The sequence below is a fragment of the Malurus melanocephalus genome, unplaced genomic scaffold (assembly GCF_030028575.1).
Source record: "Malurus melanocephalus ecotype Western Australia unplaced genomic scaffold, MMel_1.1 scaffold_372, whole genome shotgun sequence".
In the NCBI taxonomy this organism is placed as follows: Eukaryota; Metazoa; Chordata; class Aves; order Passeriformes; family Maluridae; genus Malurus; species Malurus melanocephalus.
Genome location: NW_026623604.1, coordinates 308622 through 325802, shown reverse-complemented (window position 1 = coordinate 325802; position 17181 = coordinate 308622). Strand labels below are relative to the sequence as shown.

General features: G+C 51.0%; 2 protein-coding genes across 4 annotated transcripts in view; one reads left to right on the top strand and one right to left on the bottom strand.

The window, feature by feature from the left end:
- Positions 1-1722, top strand: part of BBS4 (Bardet-Biedl syndrome 4) — a 34190-nt gene extending 32468 nt beyond the window's left edge. The window contains exons 16-17 of one of the 2 annotated variants that reach the window (XM_057378758.1): positions 367-459; positions 599-1722. In XM_057378758.1, the coding sequence (XP_057234741.1) occupies positions 367-459; positions 599-756 (251 nt within the window). In that variant the 3' untranslated portion in view covers positions 757-1722. The remainder of the gene's footprint in view (positions 1-366; positions 460-598) is intronic. The other variant, XM_057378759.1, reaches the window with a different exon arrangement.
- Positions 1723-4967: 3245 nt separating this feature from the next.
- On the bottom strand, positions 4968-14362 carry ADPGK (ADP dependent glucokinase). Of its 2 annotated transcripts, none has more exons than XM_057378761.1 (7): positions 14102-14362; positions 11190-11415; positions 9797-9859; positions 9433-9553; positions 8962-9158; positions 8161-8259; positions 4968-7686 (listed from the first exon to the last, which is right to left on the bottom strand). In XM_057378761.1, exons 1-7 carry the CDS (start codon positions 14314-14316, stop codon positions 7135-7137), a joined length of 1473 nt encoding a protein of 490 aa, XP_057234744.1. In that variant the 5' UTR covers positions 14317-14362; the 3' UTR covers positions 4968-7134. The 2 variants fall into 2 exon arrangements, with proteins under 2 accessions (XP_057234744.1, XP_057234745.1); XM_057378762.1 differs by having other exon boundaries at positions 4968-7683.
- Positions 14363-17181: the final 2819 nt, after the last annotated feature.

Sequence of the window (17181 nt, the reverse complement as noted above, 5' to 3'; positions counted from 1 at the left end):
CCTGTTGTGATTTAATTCTGTAAGTAGCTATTTCAGCTGCCTGGAAACTCTCTCCACATTTGCTAAAGCTGTGAACTGAAAACAGCACTTTGGTTTGGGCTCCAGCTTGAGGAGAATGCAGCTGCAGTGGAACTGGAAATGGCACTTCCCTGGAGGGTGGGGAGGCCCTGGCACTGCCCAGAGCAGCTGTGGCTGCCCCTGGATCCCTGGCAGTGTCCAAGGCCAGGTTGGACGGGGCTCTGAGCACCCCGGGACAGTGGAAGGTGTCCCTGCTCATGACAGGGTGGGATGAGATGAGCTTCAAGCTCCCTTTCAACCCAAACCATTCTGAGATTTTAGTATTCTAGAAAATGTTTTCCCTTGCAGAGCCTGAGTTAATTCCTGTTTGTACTGAACTCTGCCAGCTGAGTGAGACCCTGTACCTGAGSTTCATTCGAGCAGGACTTTGGGCACTGTCAGGTCTGATTAACTCGTGTCAATAAGGAATCTCAGGGGGATGAAAAGCTGTGTTTTTCTGCATATCTGCTGCTGGGATGRGCATTAAGAACAGACAAACACATGTGGCTGTAGATTAACTTTACCTGTGTCCTCTCCCCAGGTGCTGCAACACCAGCTCTACCAAAAAAGCCTCCCTCCCTGCCTCTGGAGCCAGATCAGGGGCAGGACTCGGAACCGAGCCCCGAGGAGAACTCAGCTCCCACGGGGGACGAGGAGCAGAGCAAGGAGAAGCACCAGAGCCAGGAGGCAGCRGAGTAGGGAGCCTGTTCTGGGCAGGACAGGGGGCAGGAGCATCTCCAGGGCTGCCTGGCATCTGGAAAGGGCCCTGTCCCCCTGCCCCATGGTGTTCTCTCCCCACTGCCAGTCAGTGATTTTAGCTCGTGGGCTCTGCCTTGTCCCAGAAGTCATGGCAGTGACCCCAGGTTTCTGTTAGCTACCCTTAGTGTGCTCACAGCTCACCACGAGACTGGAAGGCCCAGCTCTCCACAGGTTGGGTGTGAGTCCTCCACAGGGACATTTAGCAAAGCCAGCAGTAGAGATTTAGGAACCTGGACCCTGAGGAGGACCAAATCCTTCCAGTGGCTGAACTGGTAAGCAGCTGATTGCATAAAGAACCAGAAAACTGAGGCTTCAGGGCTCTGTGCTGGCTGGTGGAGCTCCCCAGCTGTCTGCCAGTGCATTTCCTGCTATTAGTTCTGCACTGTTGGATTGTACCACTCCACAATTACCGGCCCAGGAGAGGAATTCAGTAATGGGAACTTCTCCGARGCAGCACAAGCAGGGCTCTGGGTACATCCCAGCCTCCAGCTGTGCTTTGTGGTTTGCTGCTCTTATCCAGAACATTGATGCATCTTTAGAGCCCAGCCAGGAGCTGAAGTGCTCTCCTGCTCCTTGGAGAGCAGTGAAAGAGTAGGACCCATCATCTTCCCCTGGGTCCTGATSGCCCAAACTGCCTGTTTATCTTAAATGTGGATTTTTTTCCCCCAGCCATCCTTTCTGCTGAGTTTCATGTCAGTTCAGCTCTCCTGTAAGAATTCCCTCCTGCCAGGAGTTAAAGTAAACAGAATTTTTTGTGGAGCACTGGCAAATTGAAATGAACCAGACAAGGTGCAGAGTAAGTCAGGTACAGTGCAAAGGTTTTTATTCACATTTAACTTCTTACACTGAAAGTTCCTGCAGTCTAATAGAGTGCCTGGGAAGAAGAGGTGAGGGATGCAGAGCAGGGGTTGGGAATTCTCCACCTCGGCCCCAAACCTTTAATTCAAGGCAGATTTTTGTCCTAGGATGCTTCAATAGGATAAATGTCACACAGGGAGCATGTAGTGCATTTGGAGGTACACTGAAGGGATTTATTTTAAATACTTATTTTGTGAAAAGCTTATGCAACAATGAACCAGTTCTTCTATGAAACGAAGCAGTAGCACCTTCTTATTTCCTGGGAGCCTTTTGAAATATGTAATTCCAGTTGGATAATAAACAGAACTGCAATTCCTCATGCTGTCCCCTTTCCTCCCCTGGGCATGGTGATGGTGGCATTTGCACACAGTAAATTCCTGGGATCTTTCTGGAGAGCATTTTTGTGCTAATGATAATGAGGCTGGACTGCTCTTTCAGCTGGAATTAAGCAAGGGACTCTTCAGCAGGACTGCATGGAGGTATTTAGGGATTTTGGAAATCACACCTTATGTTCCAAAACCTGTTTCTGGCATCAGCCATGATTCTAATCCCCTCTTTCCCCCCTTAACGGAAAAGAATCATGAGCTTAATTTGCAGGGAAGCAGAAACCATCTGCTTTAGGACTTTTCCTCCCCTTTTTAGGAAAAGGTCTGTGATGAATCAGGGTAAATCACAGAGCTCACCAAGGTACTTTGCAGCTTGGCTTCTGCACAGGAGACAAACTAAAAGACATTCAAACATCAATGCCTGGGCAGCAAGACCTTGTTCCAGCCAAGAGTAATGATCTGTCCATCCAGCAACATATGTTCAACCCCAAAAACGTGGTGTTGAGGTCCCTGAGACRACTGGACGCTGATTTATGGTCCAGGCAGTGTTAATGGGGACGTGYTGTGCTCCTGTACGTGTTTGCTCAGTTGTGACTGAGCAGGGTGGATGTGGGGGCCTTAAAGCTGTTGAGAATTTCRATTTCCCAGTTGGGAAGTGGGTTTGAGTTGGCAAAGCCTCTTCTGCAGAGACAGACAAGCCTCAGTGCTGAATGGGGGAAAACTTTACTAAAATAATAAGCTCCACACATAAATGCACTCAAAAAGAGCCCGTGTTATAACAAGTACTCCATCTGCCAAGACTTTTCTGTAAGAGAAAACCCAGTTCTGCTACAAGGAGAGCTTTACCATTCTCTCAAACCACACTGCTCCAAAAAATCTGCGTTTTTAATAGAAGATGCWGCTGAGATCTGAACCCAGTTTCACCCAGGCTGCACCGAGGGGCAGCTTTCCTGAGAATTTCACAGGGGAAGGTTCTCGGGTTATTTTTTCCATTGCCCCCACTTGCATTTTAATGGGATAATTCCTGCCAGCATTTGTGTTCCTCAGCTGCTCGGCACAGGCCACTCCCAGGCTGAGGGGAACAGAGCTCCTGGCACAGGAGGAAGTGGCCGTGTGCTCTTTCCAACCTGCACCTTTCCTCTGCTGAGAGAAATCCTCACACCAGAGCCTGCATCAGTGACTCCCTGAGAATTCAGCCTGGGTCCACCTGAGATACCACACGAGCAACTGCTCCAGAGTGACAGAGGAGAACRTCATCCAACATCTCCAACAGGCAGAACCAGCGTTCCTGGCTCTGAGAGCCAWGTTTTACTGCAGAGGTTACTCACACCCAGTATTTTCCTTTGGTTTTCTCCTGATTTCCCAAAAAGTCAGTGAGGTTCCTGTGACCAGGAGTAGCAAGGGAGTTGTGTGACACAAGTGCTGCTCCAGAGTGCACAGAGACAACACTGGCACAGGGATACTTCAGCTGGTCACTCCCAACCCTCAGCTTTCACCCACCCTGCAAACTCCAAAACAACCCCAAACCAACATTTAGGGTAACTGGAAATTGAGTTCTGCTGTACCATTTCACAGAACTGTCCCATTGTTAAACTCCTTGCTCAGGACATGGCTGGAAASGTCACCCCGTGGCACAGAAACCCTGATAATTCAGTGATCATTAAGAATAAATAGCAAAACATAAAGCCAAGCACAACTGCTGAGTTTTCCATTGGATTTTGGAATGGATTTAGTGCTCTGCTGTTYTCCAAGGCTTGGATTCCTTGGATTGGTGGCTAAGGAGTGGAGCCAAGCTCTAAACCATCCAGCACAGGTCAGAGCAGTTGCTGAGGTCTTTGCTAAAAACTGAGGAAAAACATTTCATTACCAGTTCAGTAAAAAGAACTTGGGAATGGAGGGCAGGTTTAACTGGGTCTCACACATCCCAACAGGAGATAACCAGGAAATACAAGAAAATCAAGTATTTTTTTAGTAATGCTACGAGACTCCCCTGGAAAGAGTTGGATTTGGGGTTGGCTCTTCCATGGCAGAAGACCAAGGGCACAGCAGTGTCCTYTGAGACTCTGCCAGGCCCCTGTGATTCACACCTCCCAAATCATCCAGCACTTGACCCTCAGTCAGTGCCATGCATAGAAAACACGGGAAGGATGCTCATTTTGGATCCTGGATAACAAAATAAACTCAAGCCAAGGTGGGACACAGGATTGGAACCACCAGCTTGCTCACGGAGAGCTGGCACAGTGCTGAGCTCAGCTGCTGCCCCTCCAGCAGAATCTGTGCATGAACAGTTCCAGTGCAAACCCTGCTCCAGGGGTGTGAGGCTGCCTGAGCTTGGAGCCATCCAGCACTGAGGATTTCAAGGTACMAGTAACACACAAGTTGTACAGACAGACAGGATCAGGGGGAGCAAGGGCAGCTCCAGCCTGGTTGTGAAGCTTTGGTACTTTTGCAGCTGTTGAAGCTGCTTTTCTTTGCTGTCACAAGTGTAGCTGTGCAAGGGTGTGAGACTGCAGGTGCAGGGGAAGGGTTTCAGGAGCCCTGCCTCCCTGTCATCAAYCTGGGAAGGCAGAAGAAGTGAAGCACATCATGTTCACAGCATGTGAAACACAGCAAAGGCTGCTGGGCCCCTCCATTCCACTCAGATTTATTACCATATAGATTGTTTCACAACTTCATCAGGGATCCCACTRGCACAGCTGATGAACGGGTCAGGGTGGTTAAGGATTCTCCTTGGGAAGTGACTTTGGGGACAGGTGAGCTCTGTGCCTGAGAAAGCACATTTGGGTGGAGCAGCAGCCTGGCCATGCCGAGCTGCTGGCACTGGAGCTGGGACTCACCGTGCCAGGYGTTCCCAGCACACCCAGAATGGGCCATGGCACAAATGGCACCTGTGAGGAGCAGCAGCAAGGAGCTACAATAATTCCCAGTTCAGATTTTAGACCCAGATGATTCCTAAGCAGTAAACTCTTTTTTTTTGTAATTTTTTACAGCAATTATTTACTTGAAGTAGATTTTTAAAAGCTGATTTTGGCCTGTCATGTTCCTGTTCAATGTAAGCACAGCTGACCCTCAAAGGTCTGTAAGTGCAGTCTCGTGGTTGTAAGTGGCCATAAGGAAWGTCAGTCCCAGCAGTCTCACATCCCTGGAAGTGTTTTGGGAAGAAAGAAGTGAAACACAGCAGCAGGGCCATTGCTGGTGACAGCTTGTGTRTATTTAGTTTTGTTTCGTTTCCAGCTCGAGAATCCACAGAGTTTGGCCCAGGGTCAGGAAAGTGGGACCCAGCGTAAGCCAAGGATCATTTCCAGCTGGCAGATCCCCGGCCTTTGGTGGCCCTAGGAGTGGAGTGCCAAAGGCCACCAGCCCAGGCTGCAAAAGAGCCTTGCCAATGGCCCTGGACCTCCAAGACAGCTGAAAGGAGAGGGTCATTTATTTTCAGTTTAGGAAGACTAMACCAGGACTCCAAGTCCTGTGCTACAGTTAATYAATGATAATAATAATAATAGTAACAAAAATAATAAATCTGTGTATAAATACTTCCAGTCTTAAGAAGATCCTGCACCTGGATAAAAAGCTGAGACTTGAGKGAAGCTCAGGGTGGGATGAGCTGCAGGAAGACACAGCACTGAGTGCACGTTTGCTCTGTGCAACACAGAAGGCTTTGCTCTGGGGAAAGCTGAACACACATGGCAGACAGCATTGYGTGCTGAGTCAGTGTGAGTACAACAGCTGCCAATTCTCATCCCTGCAGAGCAGTCAGGATGGTTSTCCCAACAGGAGAACACTCCTGACAGCAGCTGAGTTACTGCAACTCATGGCTCCACCCTGAGCAGACTCTCCTCGCTCCATTCAGGTGCACACACTGACCTGGAACAACCTCCCCGAGYTCTGCTGAGGCACAGGCTGATTGCACTGAACCCAGCTCTGCTGAAAACTGCCTTGAGAGCTGTGCACAGACACTCCCAGCTCCTGAAGTGGCCAGAGACAAAAAAAACATGCTGGAAAGAGAGCAAAGCGTGCTGGTGCTCTGCAATTCTGAGCGTGTGACTGTGAAAAGGTAAAAAAAAAATAGAAGCAAAGTATTTAACAAGGACACATGGTTCTGCTTTTTTAATGTCAAAGGCCAGAGCAAAGTAACTATCAGTGACCTATTAAAAAAAAACCCCAACATCAAACCCTAAAAAGGCCTCTTTACTTCAGTCTTACCTGGAAAATGCTGTTGCAGCTCTAGAGCTTCCAGAGGGACCTTCTCCAATATATTAACCTTTCCTAACAGAAGGCGGGGAGACTGAAGAATTTGGCACAATCATTCTCAAACCAAAAAATGCATCTCCAGTGCTCCAGAGCTTTTCTGTAACACACCAGCTGTTAGCAGAGAAGGTATTTAGTGAACAGCAAACGCAAGGAACCGTTTGGGGGTTCCCTGGCAGGGAAYCAGAGCTGTCCCCCAAACAGAAACCCTGATTATCTTCACTCCTAGTTTTYAAAAACCTTAAGCACAGATTGCCGGGGCTCAGTCGAACACCTTTAGTCACCAATATCCAGAATCACCTGTGCAGCCTGCAGTAGGTTCAGTCTGTGTCACATTTTGGGACCATGGCTCCTTCTGGGGCTGGGGACACAGCGAGGTGATTTCACCAGGCAATGATTCCATCCTCACCCCAAGCAAGGTTTGCAATGTGCTGGGAGGAGATAACCCACCAGCCTTTTATTTCCAATTTAACAGAGGCCAGGCAGGGCCAGGCACTGCTGTGCTCTCCCTGGGATCCAGGGGCAGGAAATTCTCCTGTTGCTGCTCTTTCCAGCACTACCAGAAAAGATCCATCCTGAGCTACGAACAGCAAACTTTGCCAGCCGGGGATTTTGGTCTTTGTGTCCCTCCTGCCTGCTTAGGACAAAGCCAATTTTCACATTAAATACTGAATCATCTGCACCTGCACGTGAAGCGCTCGAGTCACTGCCAAGTGACTGGAATGTAGCCGACAGTTTGTACCTGGAATTATTCTTTGGCTCTTTTTCAGTGATACCCAGCAAACACAGCACACCCTGGTTCCGTTCCTATCCCACCACCGCCTCAAATCCCAGCCYGCGGCTCTCGGACCGCGCGGCGTCGCAGGAGAAGGAGGGTCCCGCTTTCCTACTGAGGATACGCTTCGGAATAGAACAGTCCTTCGGCCGAAATGGCATCCCCGAGCCCCACGGTCCGGACGGGATCCTTGCACACCAGCACGGGGGTGAAGTGGAAGGAGATGCCCTCCCTGTGCCAGTGCACCACGGGCTCGTCCGGGTTCAGGGAGATTTTGGCCGGCGCCTCCGTGTGCGAGGTGACGAACTCGAGCGGCGCCTTGAGGAACACCTTGCTGGTGTCGATGGTGTCGGTGGCGCAGGCCTGGGTACCAGCAGCCCTGGCCCCGGCCGCCACCGCCGCCGCCTGGTTGCCCCAGTGGCCGTCCACGGTGACCAGGATGTGGTAGGCCAGCGTGTGGAAGTGGATSCGTGTCAGGTCCGAGGCGCGCTCCGCCGTCTTGCCGTGCTCCTTGAGGATCCAGAAGAGGATGTCGCTGACCATCCCCACGTCGGGAATGCCGCTCCAGGCGGCCAGCGAGGCGTGGGGCCCGGAGGCGGACTGYGTGAGGAACAGCAGCTCCTGCTCGTTCAGCCCGATGGAGTTCACCAGGGGCAAGACCTGCTAACAGAAACAGGGAACGGCGGGTTTGCCTTCCAGGGCACACTCACACCTGCGATTCCTCCCCGAGCTCTGGTTCTTGCAGTGCCCTGCTCCTGAGCAGAAGSAGCACCCAGCTTCCCTGTCGCTGCACTTGTGCAAGTTGGCAAGAATTACTTAGCCAAGAAAACATTCCATTTGGTGCAATTAATCTTCCAGACACACACTCTGACAGTAAAGAGTAACAACACATCAGCTCCATATAAAACATAACACTGAGATCACAGCTGTGTCAAGCTAAACAAGAAACCATCAGGGAAGAAATTCTGCAAAGAATCTGAGGGATTTTTTAAATTAAAAATTCAGCTCCAATTCAATTCTTGATTTATCTTTGAATATTTAGGGCAAACGTKGAGTTTTGATTTCTCTATTTATGCACCAGTGTGTGCACTGTGAAACTGACCCCGGTAAGAAGAGACATCCTTTCATTTTCCTTACCTGATGCATAATGTTGCTCATAAAATCCTGATCAGTCATACTGGCCAGCTCCAGGTGTATGGGAATGTCAGTAGGGATATCGGATATGGAGGCCACAGCCTACAGGAAAACAGAAAAAACAATCCTAAAACATGTATTTCTTGAAAAACAGAGTGAGAAAAAGGGTTCTGACTCGAGATACACATCCTTTAATCTTCCTGTGTGTGGATTTAAACAATTCCAATGGGATGTCTGACCTGTGTATGTACTGCCAAGGGAAGGAAATAAAACAACTTTCAGTTTGCAGAATTGCAGGGCAAGAAAAATGTATCTAACCCTCATTTGCTCCCAGCTCAGCACCTTTCTATTGGATTAATTCCAAAACCTCACAGATCTGAAGCAGCTGCAGGAGACCTGATCCTAGAACCCCTAACAGGCCTTGCATCAGGATGAGCCCTTGGCTGTCAAACAGGTGGTGCAAGACARATGCTGCTTAAAGAATGCAAGTGTTGATTAGAACCTGGATCTTCTCAGTATCCACCATGGCAAAAGTGTGGTTTGGATAAGCCCAGGAACCAGATCCACACCCTCCAGCCAGGCTACCAGCCCTGTTTTTATCTCCCCGGGACACTCCACTGAATCTAAGAAAAACCAGTGGTACAGGATTGGACTGTGGCCATTCCTGTAGCACCCACCCTCCTTTTGGCATTCAGTGCTGGGATCTGTGGGAGATCTGAAAGCACGGCCTTCCTCCACCTTCAAACCTGGGAAAACAAGGCCTTGGAGGGGAAATTGAGGAGATTCAGGGATTGAGAACATCACCTCCACGAGCCGTCTGTGGCGCATCTCCTTGCTCTGCCCTTCCATCATGTGGAGTCCCGAAAGCACCACCAGGTCTGGCTGGAATTCATCCAGGCTGGACACAAACACCTCCAGCATGTTCAGGGCRCCGTTGGACAGGTCGTGGGAGAAGATGAAGCGGTTGGCAGCAGGGGCCCTCACTCGGCCCCACTCCTCACCTGGGGTGGAGCAAACAGCACCAAGTGGGTGGGAGTGACTTCATTCCTGGGCAAGACCCCAAATTCCATGGGCTCCAGCAGCAGCAGGAAAACCCATGGAATTGTTTTAGCCATTACATGAGGATTATCCTGAGTTTCATCGGCATGTGGTTAAATYTGTGTTTTCAGGGAGTGTTTTAGTGCTCATGGAGCTACAGAATGACACTCCTCAGGCTCAGATCAACCCCAGTGATGTTCAGGAGTCCCCCTGAATGCTCAGCCTTTGGCAAGGTACCTGCTTGGTATTCCAAGATGAGATGGAATTCATCTCTCTCCTGCATGGACTCAGGCGGCACAACCACATTGTCATCGAGCAGATCGTGGAGCTTGGGACCAACGGGACCACACAGGAGGATCTGGAAAACAAGGAAAAACAAACAAGGTTTCCCTTGCCAAAATTCAAGCATCACCAAGACAATTGGTTTTAAAAAGTTAATAATTCAGTTTTTAAAAATCAGCTTGGAAGTCCAACCATATGTTCCAMCACCAGAACTTAAGAAATAACTGCCAGATCCCCAAAACCTACGGGGAAGTGACATGAGACAAGCAAATTGAAGAAGACAAGCAAATGGCACAAAATGTTTGGAACATGTGTGTACCTTCAGGTCTGGATTTGTGGCGAGCTTCTGCCCGATGAGAGCAGCATTTCCTCCCACGTAAAGCTGTAAAACAAACAGARCTGGGTGTGGGCATCCCTTTCCTTTGGCACATTGAAACATGTTCAGTCCCCAGCACAGCCTGGACATTTTGGCTTTTTAGGGCTCTGCAGTACCCAAGTTACTAAAGGTTACCGRGGCTGAAGGCTAAATGGTTTTACAGTTCTCCATGAGATCTCAACTGGATAAGCATTTTCTTATTTTAAATGTAAAAGTTCACCTTCAGTTAACAGCCCTGTAAAATCATTTGATTCATAACACTCACAGTACTGTAAAAACCGACTCATTCAGCACATAAACAGCACATAAATCCTGTGCAACCTCTCTGTGGCTAAAACCCTGTGGGTTTTTAGCAAGGCTGATGAGGAATCATTTACAAACTGCTGCCTCCAGTTTGAGGTGGAGGTGGAGGTGAAACCTGCTGCCTGTGCCCACGTGAAATGAAAGGAACTGTGAAAGTTTCTTCACTTATAAACGTCAAACTTTCCAGTAAAACTCTGATTTGAGTTTGAAAAGCAGCGAATAGGGATTATCCTGAAGGCCACAGGTGYTCAGAGGAGGGCATGGAGCTGCTCTGAGGGCTGGAGCCCTCTGCTCTGGAGYSAGGCTGGGAGAGATGGGAGTSCTCACTTGGAGAGGAGAAGGATCCAGGGAGAGCTCAGAGCCCYTTTTGGGGCCTAAAGGGGCTCCAGGAGAGCTGGAGAGGGACTGGGGACAAGGGATGGAGGGRCAGGACACAGGGAATGGCTTCCACTGCCAGAGGKCAGGGATGGATGGGATATTGGGCAGGAATTGTTCCCTGAGAGGGTGGGGAGGCCCTGGCACAGGGTGCCCAGAGCAGCTGTGGCTGCCCCTGGATCCCTGGCAGTGYYCAAGGCCAGGCTGGAYRGGGCTTGRAGCACCCTGGGACAGTGGAAAGTGTCCCTGTCTGTGACAGGAGGTGGCACTGGATGGGCTCTAAGGACCCTTCCAACRCAAAGCATTCCTGGCTCCTCGGACAGAAAACACGTCAGTGATTCCTCACTCCCTGCCTCATCCCAAGGGGTGCTGGAGGCTCTTTTACAGTTTCAGCCCCATCTGGCTCTCATAGGGCATCTCTGACATTTCAGTTTGGGAAAGTCACCACTGAAAAAAACCCTCCCATTGGCTGCTGGGGCAGAATCCCACAGAAATCCTCAGCTCAAGCAAAATCCTCAACACGGAAATCCCAGAAACTCTCAACTSAAGCTACACCTCGAGTTTGTTCCTGAAGGATTTGCTCTCCAGAGGGACGATGGAAGTCACCACTGATACGGAAGATAAGGTTCCCAAGGCTCGTGTCCCGGCGCACACCCACCTGTGCCGTGGGRTGCTCCGAGGCCGTCCGTGCGATGTCCTGGAAGGCCTCGGCGTCGCTGAAGAAGCGCTCGGCGGCCGCCCCTCTCTCCATGAAGTGGCTGAAAGCCTCGCTGAGGTCCTGCCTGGAGCTCAGCACCGCGTGGTCCCTCCCGTTGGCGGGCTCCAGGCCCAGCGCCTCCAGCAGCTTCACCCCCGACAGAACCACATCCACGCAGGCGTTGACGCTGCCACGGAAGGAAAAGGTGTCTTGGAAAAACCCGACAGACCTCGGGGAGCGCAGGGAGGTCACGTCCCTGACTGTGCAGGGGCAGAACAGCCAACCAAAGGGACAAAACCTCACCAAGGCACAGGGATTCTCTGAAATTCTCTCCTAAAGCTTTCCCCATTTGTCTGGCTTTTTTATGCTCCACAGAAGAGAGAGATTTCTGACTTTCTGCTGAACTAAAACAGGGAAAGCTGCGTGGTCCAAAGGTGGTTGAGTATTTTACAATACAGCTTTTACCTTGTTTCCTGCCTTGGGCTCACTCAGAAGCAACAGGCATGGTAACAGTGGCACTTTAAATGCTTAGAAGGGGGTACCTGCTTCATATTCCAAGATTATTCCTGTTTATATTCTCTAAAATATACTAAATATATGTAATTATATATTTTAAAATAAATTTAATTCTTAAATATACTCAATTTTTTATTTAAAATATATTTAATTCTTAAATATACTTTAAAATACACGGTTTTTTCGGTTTAAAATGGGCACGCAATTCAAAACTGTTAAAAAACAGAAATGGAAGTGTTTAAGTCAGCTAGATCAGCCTCTGGAATTTCAACTGCTCCTAATAGTACCCAAACCCACACACAAACTCTCCACACAGGCTGGTTCTGTTTACAAGAAGTCAAGAGAGCAATTTGTCAGTAGAAATACAACAGCAATTTCTAAAGGACCATCCCGAACTTCCAGGAATAGCAGGCAGTGGAAACAGCAGAAAAAGCCTGCAATAGTAAGGGAGGGATCAGAGCCATTTCAGCAGAGCCAGGCTTTATGGAAAGTCTAACTTCCAATCCCCATTTCTCATTGATTTAATCACAGTCTAATTCAGACCGGAGGACAGGAAAGTTCCTGGCTGGAATAAGACCCTRACAAGACAATTTATAAACACTTGTCCTTGTCTCACTCTGTGGTTTCAGAGATATCAACATACAGCAAATACTTCCTGAGATGACACCAGCAATTATTTAAGCATCTTCTGGAGTTGCCACCAAGTGTCATTTCAGTTCCTCTGCCCCACATTTCCCTGACAGGGATCCAAACCATCCATCAAACTCATGCAGGATCCCTGATTTTCTCCACATCTCCCTCCCTGACACCCCAAGGGCCGGTTCCTGCTCGCAGCCAGTGTGGAGWGCTCAGCACTCAGCATTCCCTTGGCAGTGACCTCTCAGGAGCTGGATTTGGGCTGAAACACGTGAAAGCTGCAGCACACGAAATAAAGGACATGGAAAACCCTGAGGCTTTCCCCTGCACGAGGTAACCAGCGCAGAAATCCTSTGGATGTGCTTCACCTCCTACACTGAGGACAGAGAAATCCCCTCGCACGGCACAGAAAAGAAACCATAAGCTCAAGCAGYGTTTTAGCCCCAATTTTGTTTTAATGAATCGTTACAGATATTCCTCCAAGAGGAGGAAACCAAGTCACGTTYCTCTGCTAACACAGAGCTGCACAGCCATGGAAGGTTACAACACCCAAAGGCTCAACCTTCCAGTCAAATTATCCTGCCATGGCCATATATTTAAAAGGAAGYGAGTCAAGCGCTAAATATAATGTCTGCATTAAGGCTCAGCATTAAAGCCAGCATTTAAGATCAATGTGACATTCCTGAACTTTCCCCTTGTTCTCTTCCTTCTTTAAAAAGAGAAAGGGTGTTGAATTTCCCTGTGCTCAACATCCATTGCCTTCCCTGCCCCTTCACTCCTCACCTCTCTCCAGTGCTGCCCGAGCTCTGGAGATAACCATCTCTTCCCAAAGGCAAAGGCTTGGCACCCTTCTCCCCTTTGTAAATTTGTCCCTGGTACCTCTTTATTGCCATCCCGTGCTGGATGGATCAGCAGCTCCAACCAACCCTAACCCCAAYGCTCAGAATCTGGACACAGATTTGTTTTACACACAAGCAAGCTGGGACTAAGGTCCCTGGAGAGAGGCTGCCACCAGGGCCTGAGCCCGGCTTAAATCCCCACCACAGGAGCGTTCTGGATCATTGATCCCCTTGGCCGCTGTCCAGCTCAGACCCAGCAGCGCTCTGGGAGGTGCTGCAATTGCTGCTGGCTCTTGTCAGAAAATCATGGAATAGTTTGGGCTGGAARRAACCTTCAAGGTCATCTGAGTCCATCCCCTGCCATGGGCAGGGACACCTGCCACTGTCCCAGGCCACTCCAAGCCCTGTCCAGCCTGGCCTTGGGCACTGCCAGGGATCCAGGGGCAGCCACAGCTTCTCTGGTCCCTCCATCCCTTGTCCCCAGTCCCTCYCCAGCTCTCCTGGAGCCCCTCTAAGCCCTGCAAGGGGCTCTGAGMTSTCCCTGGATCCTTCCCTTCTCCAGGGGAGCACCCCCATCTCTCCCAGCCTGGCTCCAGAGCAGAGGGGCTCYAGCCCTGGAGCAGCTCCGTGGCCTCCTCTGGGCTCTGTCCAGCAGCTCCAGGTYCTGCCGATGCTGGAGCCCCGAGCTGGAGCAGCTCTGCAGGTGGGGTSTCACCTGCGCGGGGCAGACACACGGCAGCTCCAGGGCCATTCAGGCCGGGCCCCGCACACCCGAACGCGCACACTGCACACCCGCACACGTGGACAGCGGGATGCGCATCCCGGCCCAGGCGCGCTCCCGCCCCGCCGCCAGGGGCGCTCCCCGCGCGCTCCCGCACCTACCCGACGGCGACGCGCGCCCAGCCGCGCGCGGGGCGGACAATGGCCGCCTGCCAGGCCGCCACCGTGCGCGCCTCCAGCGAGCGGGCGCGGCGCAGCGTCCCCAGCAGCGAGGCCGAGAGCTGCCGCAGGGCCGCGGGGGGCAGCTCGGGGCCCAGCACGCACAGGTAGCCCAGCGCCAGGGCCAGCAGGCCCACGCACACCGACCGCTGCCACATCGCGCCGGGCGCGCTCCGCTCCTCCTCCCCCGCCGCCGCGCCTGAGGCGGGGCGCCTCCTTCCGCCGCCTCCGTAGCGCCCCGCCCCCGCCGGCCGCCGGATGGCGTAAACCGCTTCGGGAATCGCGGCGCGCCGCTCCCACTGCGAAATCTGCGTGCGGCCCTGCCGGGCTTTCGCGCCACTTCCGTAACTCGGTATGGGAATAGCGCTCCCCCTGCACAATCTGCGTAGAGCCCGGCCGTGCGGCCGCTTCACCGGCGTAACTTGGTACGAGAATGGCGCTCCCTCTACGCAATCTGCGTGCGGCTCGKCGGTGCGACCACGCCTCTTGGTTAACTCGGTACGAGAACAGCGTATGCGGCGCGCCGCTTCGTGAGGGCGGATGGCGGGGCGGTGGCTCCCTCACGGCAGCGCCGGGCCGGGCCGAGGCAGCCGGGTYCGCGGGGAGCTGGGGCGAGGAGCCYGCGGTGAGCACTGCCCTGGTGCCGGAGCCTTCAGCAGCGCTGAGATGATGTCTGGCTGCGCATCATGCCTCCATCCTCCTGTATACGGGGTACTACTGCTCCATCCCCTCCCCAGAGTTCCTCTTTGGTGCTCATAGTTCTCTGTTTCCCAGCACCTATGTGGGTCTGTGTTGTACAGCAGTGCCCGTGGTCCCACAGCTCCTCTGCTCTGCCTCACACCAGAGTTTCTCWAAAGGCTCACATCCGGCAATACAATCACTGTCCAAAGCTAATCACCAACCCCAGTATACATTCGGGTTGTTTTTTGGTGGAGTAGTTCCTGGTCTCGTCCTCTTCCGCAGGATGAGGTGAGGGTGAGGTGAGGGTGAGGTTGAGGTGAGGTGAGGTGAGGTTGAGGTGAGGTGAGGTGAGGTTGAGGTGAGGTGAGGGTGAGGTTGAGGTGAGGTGAGGGTGAGGTGAGGGTGAGGTTGAGGTGAGGTGAGGGTGAGGTTGAGGTGAGGTGAGGTGAGGTTGAGGTGAGGTGAGGGTGAGGTGAGGGTGAGGGTGAGGTGAGGTGAGGTGGCCTCCTCAGATCTGCCCACGCCCCTGAGGCTGCCTGTGTGGGGAGCAGGGCTGGGATCACCCTGTGCTGCCCGGTGCATCCATCGCAGAGAAGCTGTAGTGAGCAACAAGGGAGATTTCCCTTTTTAATGAAAGCGAGTTTTTCTGGGCTTCTTCAGAAATCACAGTAATGTTCACTCAGAGAATTCTGACAAAATTTGCAAGAGTTTGACAACTGAGTGCCRCAGCGCGTTGGCTGAGGCAGCCGATAATTTTCTTATTCAGTTCTGTGTTGTGAGTGATTGTCATCTCCTCAGAGTCTGACAAAGCAAACAGTAAAGGAGATAGAATAGTGGAAAGCTTTTTTGTTGTTTTTTTTTTTTTTTAATCTTTTTAGGATGGTATTTAGTCAGCAGCCATTGTAATGAATTCATGACTGGCCCTCGGGGCTCATTTGGCTGCCCTTCAGGTTCCCTTTCTTAAGGCATTGCCACAAAGGACTTCCTAATTTATTTATGTATTCTCTTCCTCTGAAGTTATTCCTCAGCGCGTTGAGGGTGCAAAGGTGGGCAGGACAGGTGGATGATGGAGGCTGGAATTGCTGGGGAAGGAGAGATTGAGAACAAGCTCTCCTCACCTGGCAGCTGATGGTGCCCTGGGGCACTGACTGGGTTTGTGAGCCTGAAGTGTTATTAATGTGATGATCTTTRGGATCAGAATACTGAAAACAAACTAGAGGCCTTTCTGCCTTCCCTGTTCTTCAGCAGATCCTTCAAACAGTTCTTTATCCTCAAATGCATTCCTGCTGTAGTGCCCCTTTGCAGAGTCTCATCTTCTCTCAGACCCTGTTGAGCTCACCAGAGCTGCTCTGTTAATGTGTAGATCCCCTTTTCCTTTGCTCAGGTGGTCTTTGGGTTTTGTCAGTAGCTTTTTCATTYGAACAAATTTAATTGTTTCCCCTTCAGTGCTTTTCTGGCTGATGTTTGATCTGTCTGTGATTATGAAATCTCGCTGGTTCCGCGCTCCCTGGGGGAGAGGCATACCAGGCTCTGTGGTTACAAACAGCCCTCCAGCCCAGGCAGGCAGAKAGAACAGAGCAAATACCTGCCCAAAAACCCTGCTGCAATGAGGGCTTCACCTGTGGGACTGGGGCTATTTATAGCCTTRTCACAGAACATCATAATTAGATGTGCCCAGGGGGCAGCCTCAACGCAGAGCATTGTCACCACTCGGGGACCCCRTTATTAGTCCCATGCCAGGGTGTGGCTGTGAGCAGCAATCTGACACAGCAATTCTTTGAGCAAGTAAGGCATCCAATTCCACACTGGGGTGATTTGTTTGCCACCTGATGCTGAGGCAGTTGTTGCCCTGAAGTCTAAAATTGTCTTTTTTTTTATTTTTTTACAACGGGTGCAGTTTCCACACGGATGCAATTGGAGCTGCTGAGGAGGAACCAGCACTCATTGGTCTCTGTAAACTGCTGCTGCTCAGCCTTCGTGGACAGTTCCACCAGTGCATTTGAACGAGGCTGCAAACTTAATTGTAAGATTCATTTTACAACCTGCCAACAAAAATAAGAGGTTTAGAAAAAGATAAATTCCCTCAGAGAAGCTGTGGACTTAAAGAGCTAAACAGCCATTTCTTGGTCAACATTTATTTTTAAGCCAATGCAGATCTARGTTTGCCTGAAACAGCCAAATTAGAGGTGAAACTACCAGCTGAGATCTGAARTGCAGCTCCTTATTGCCTGCCCTTGAGCCACCCCGTGGATTCCAGTTAGAGGGGGACAGAGCTGTTGGGTTCATAGGAGCTAACTCAGACTGAGTAAAAAGTAGTAATTRAGTACTTGTTTAATTATGGA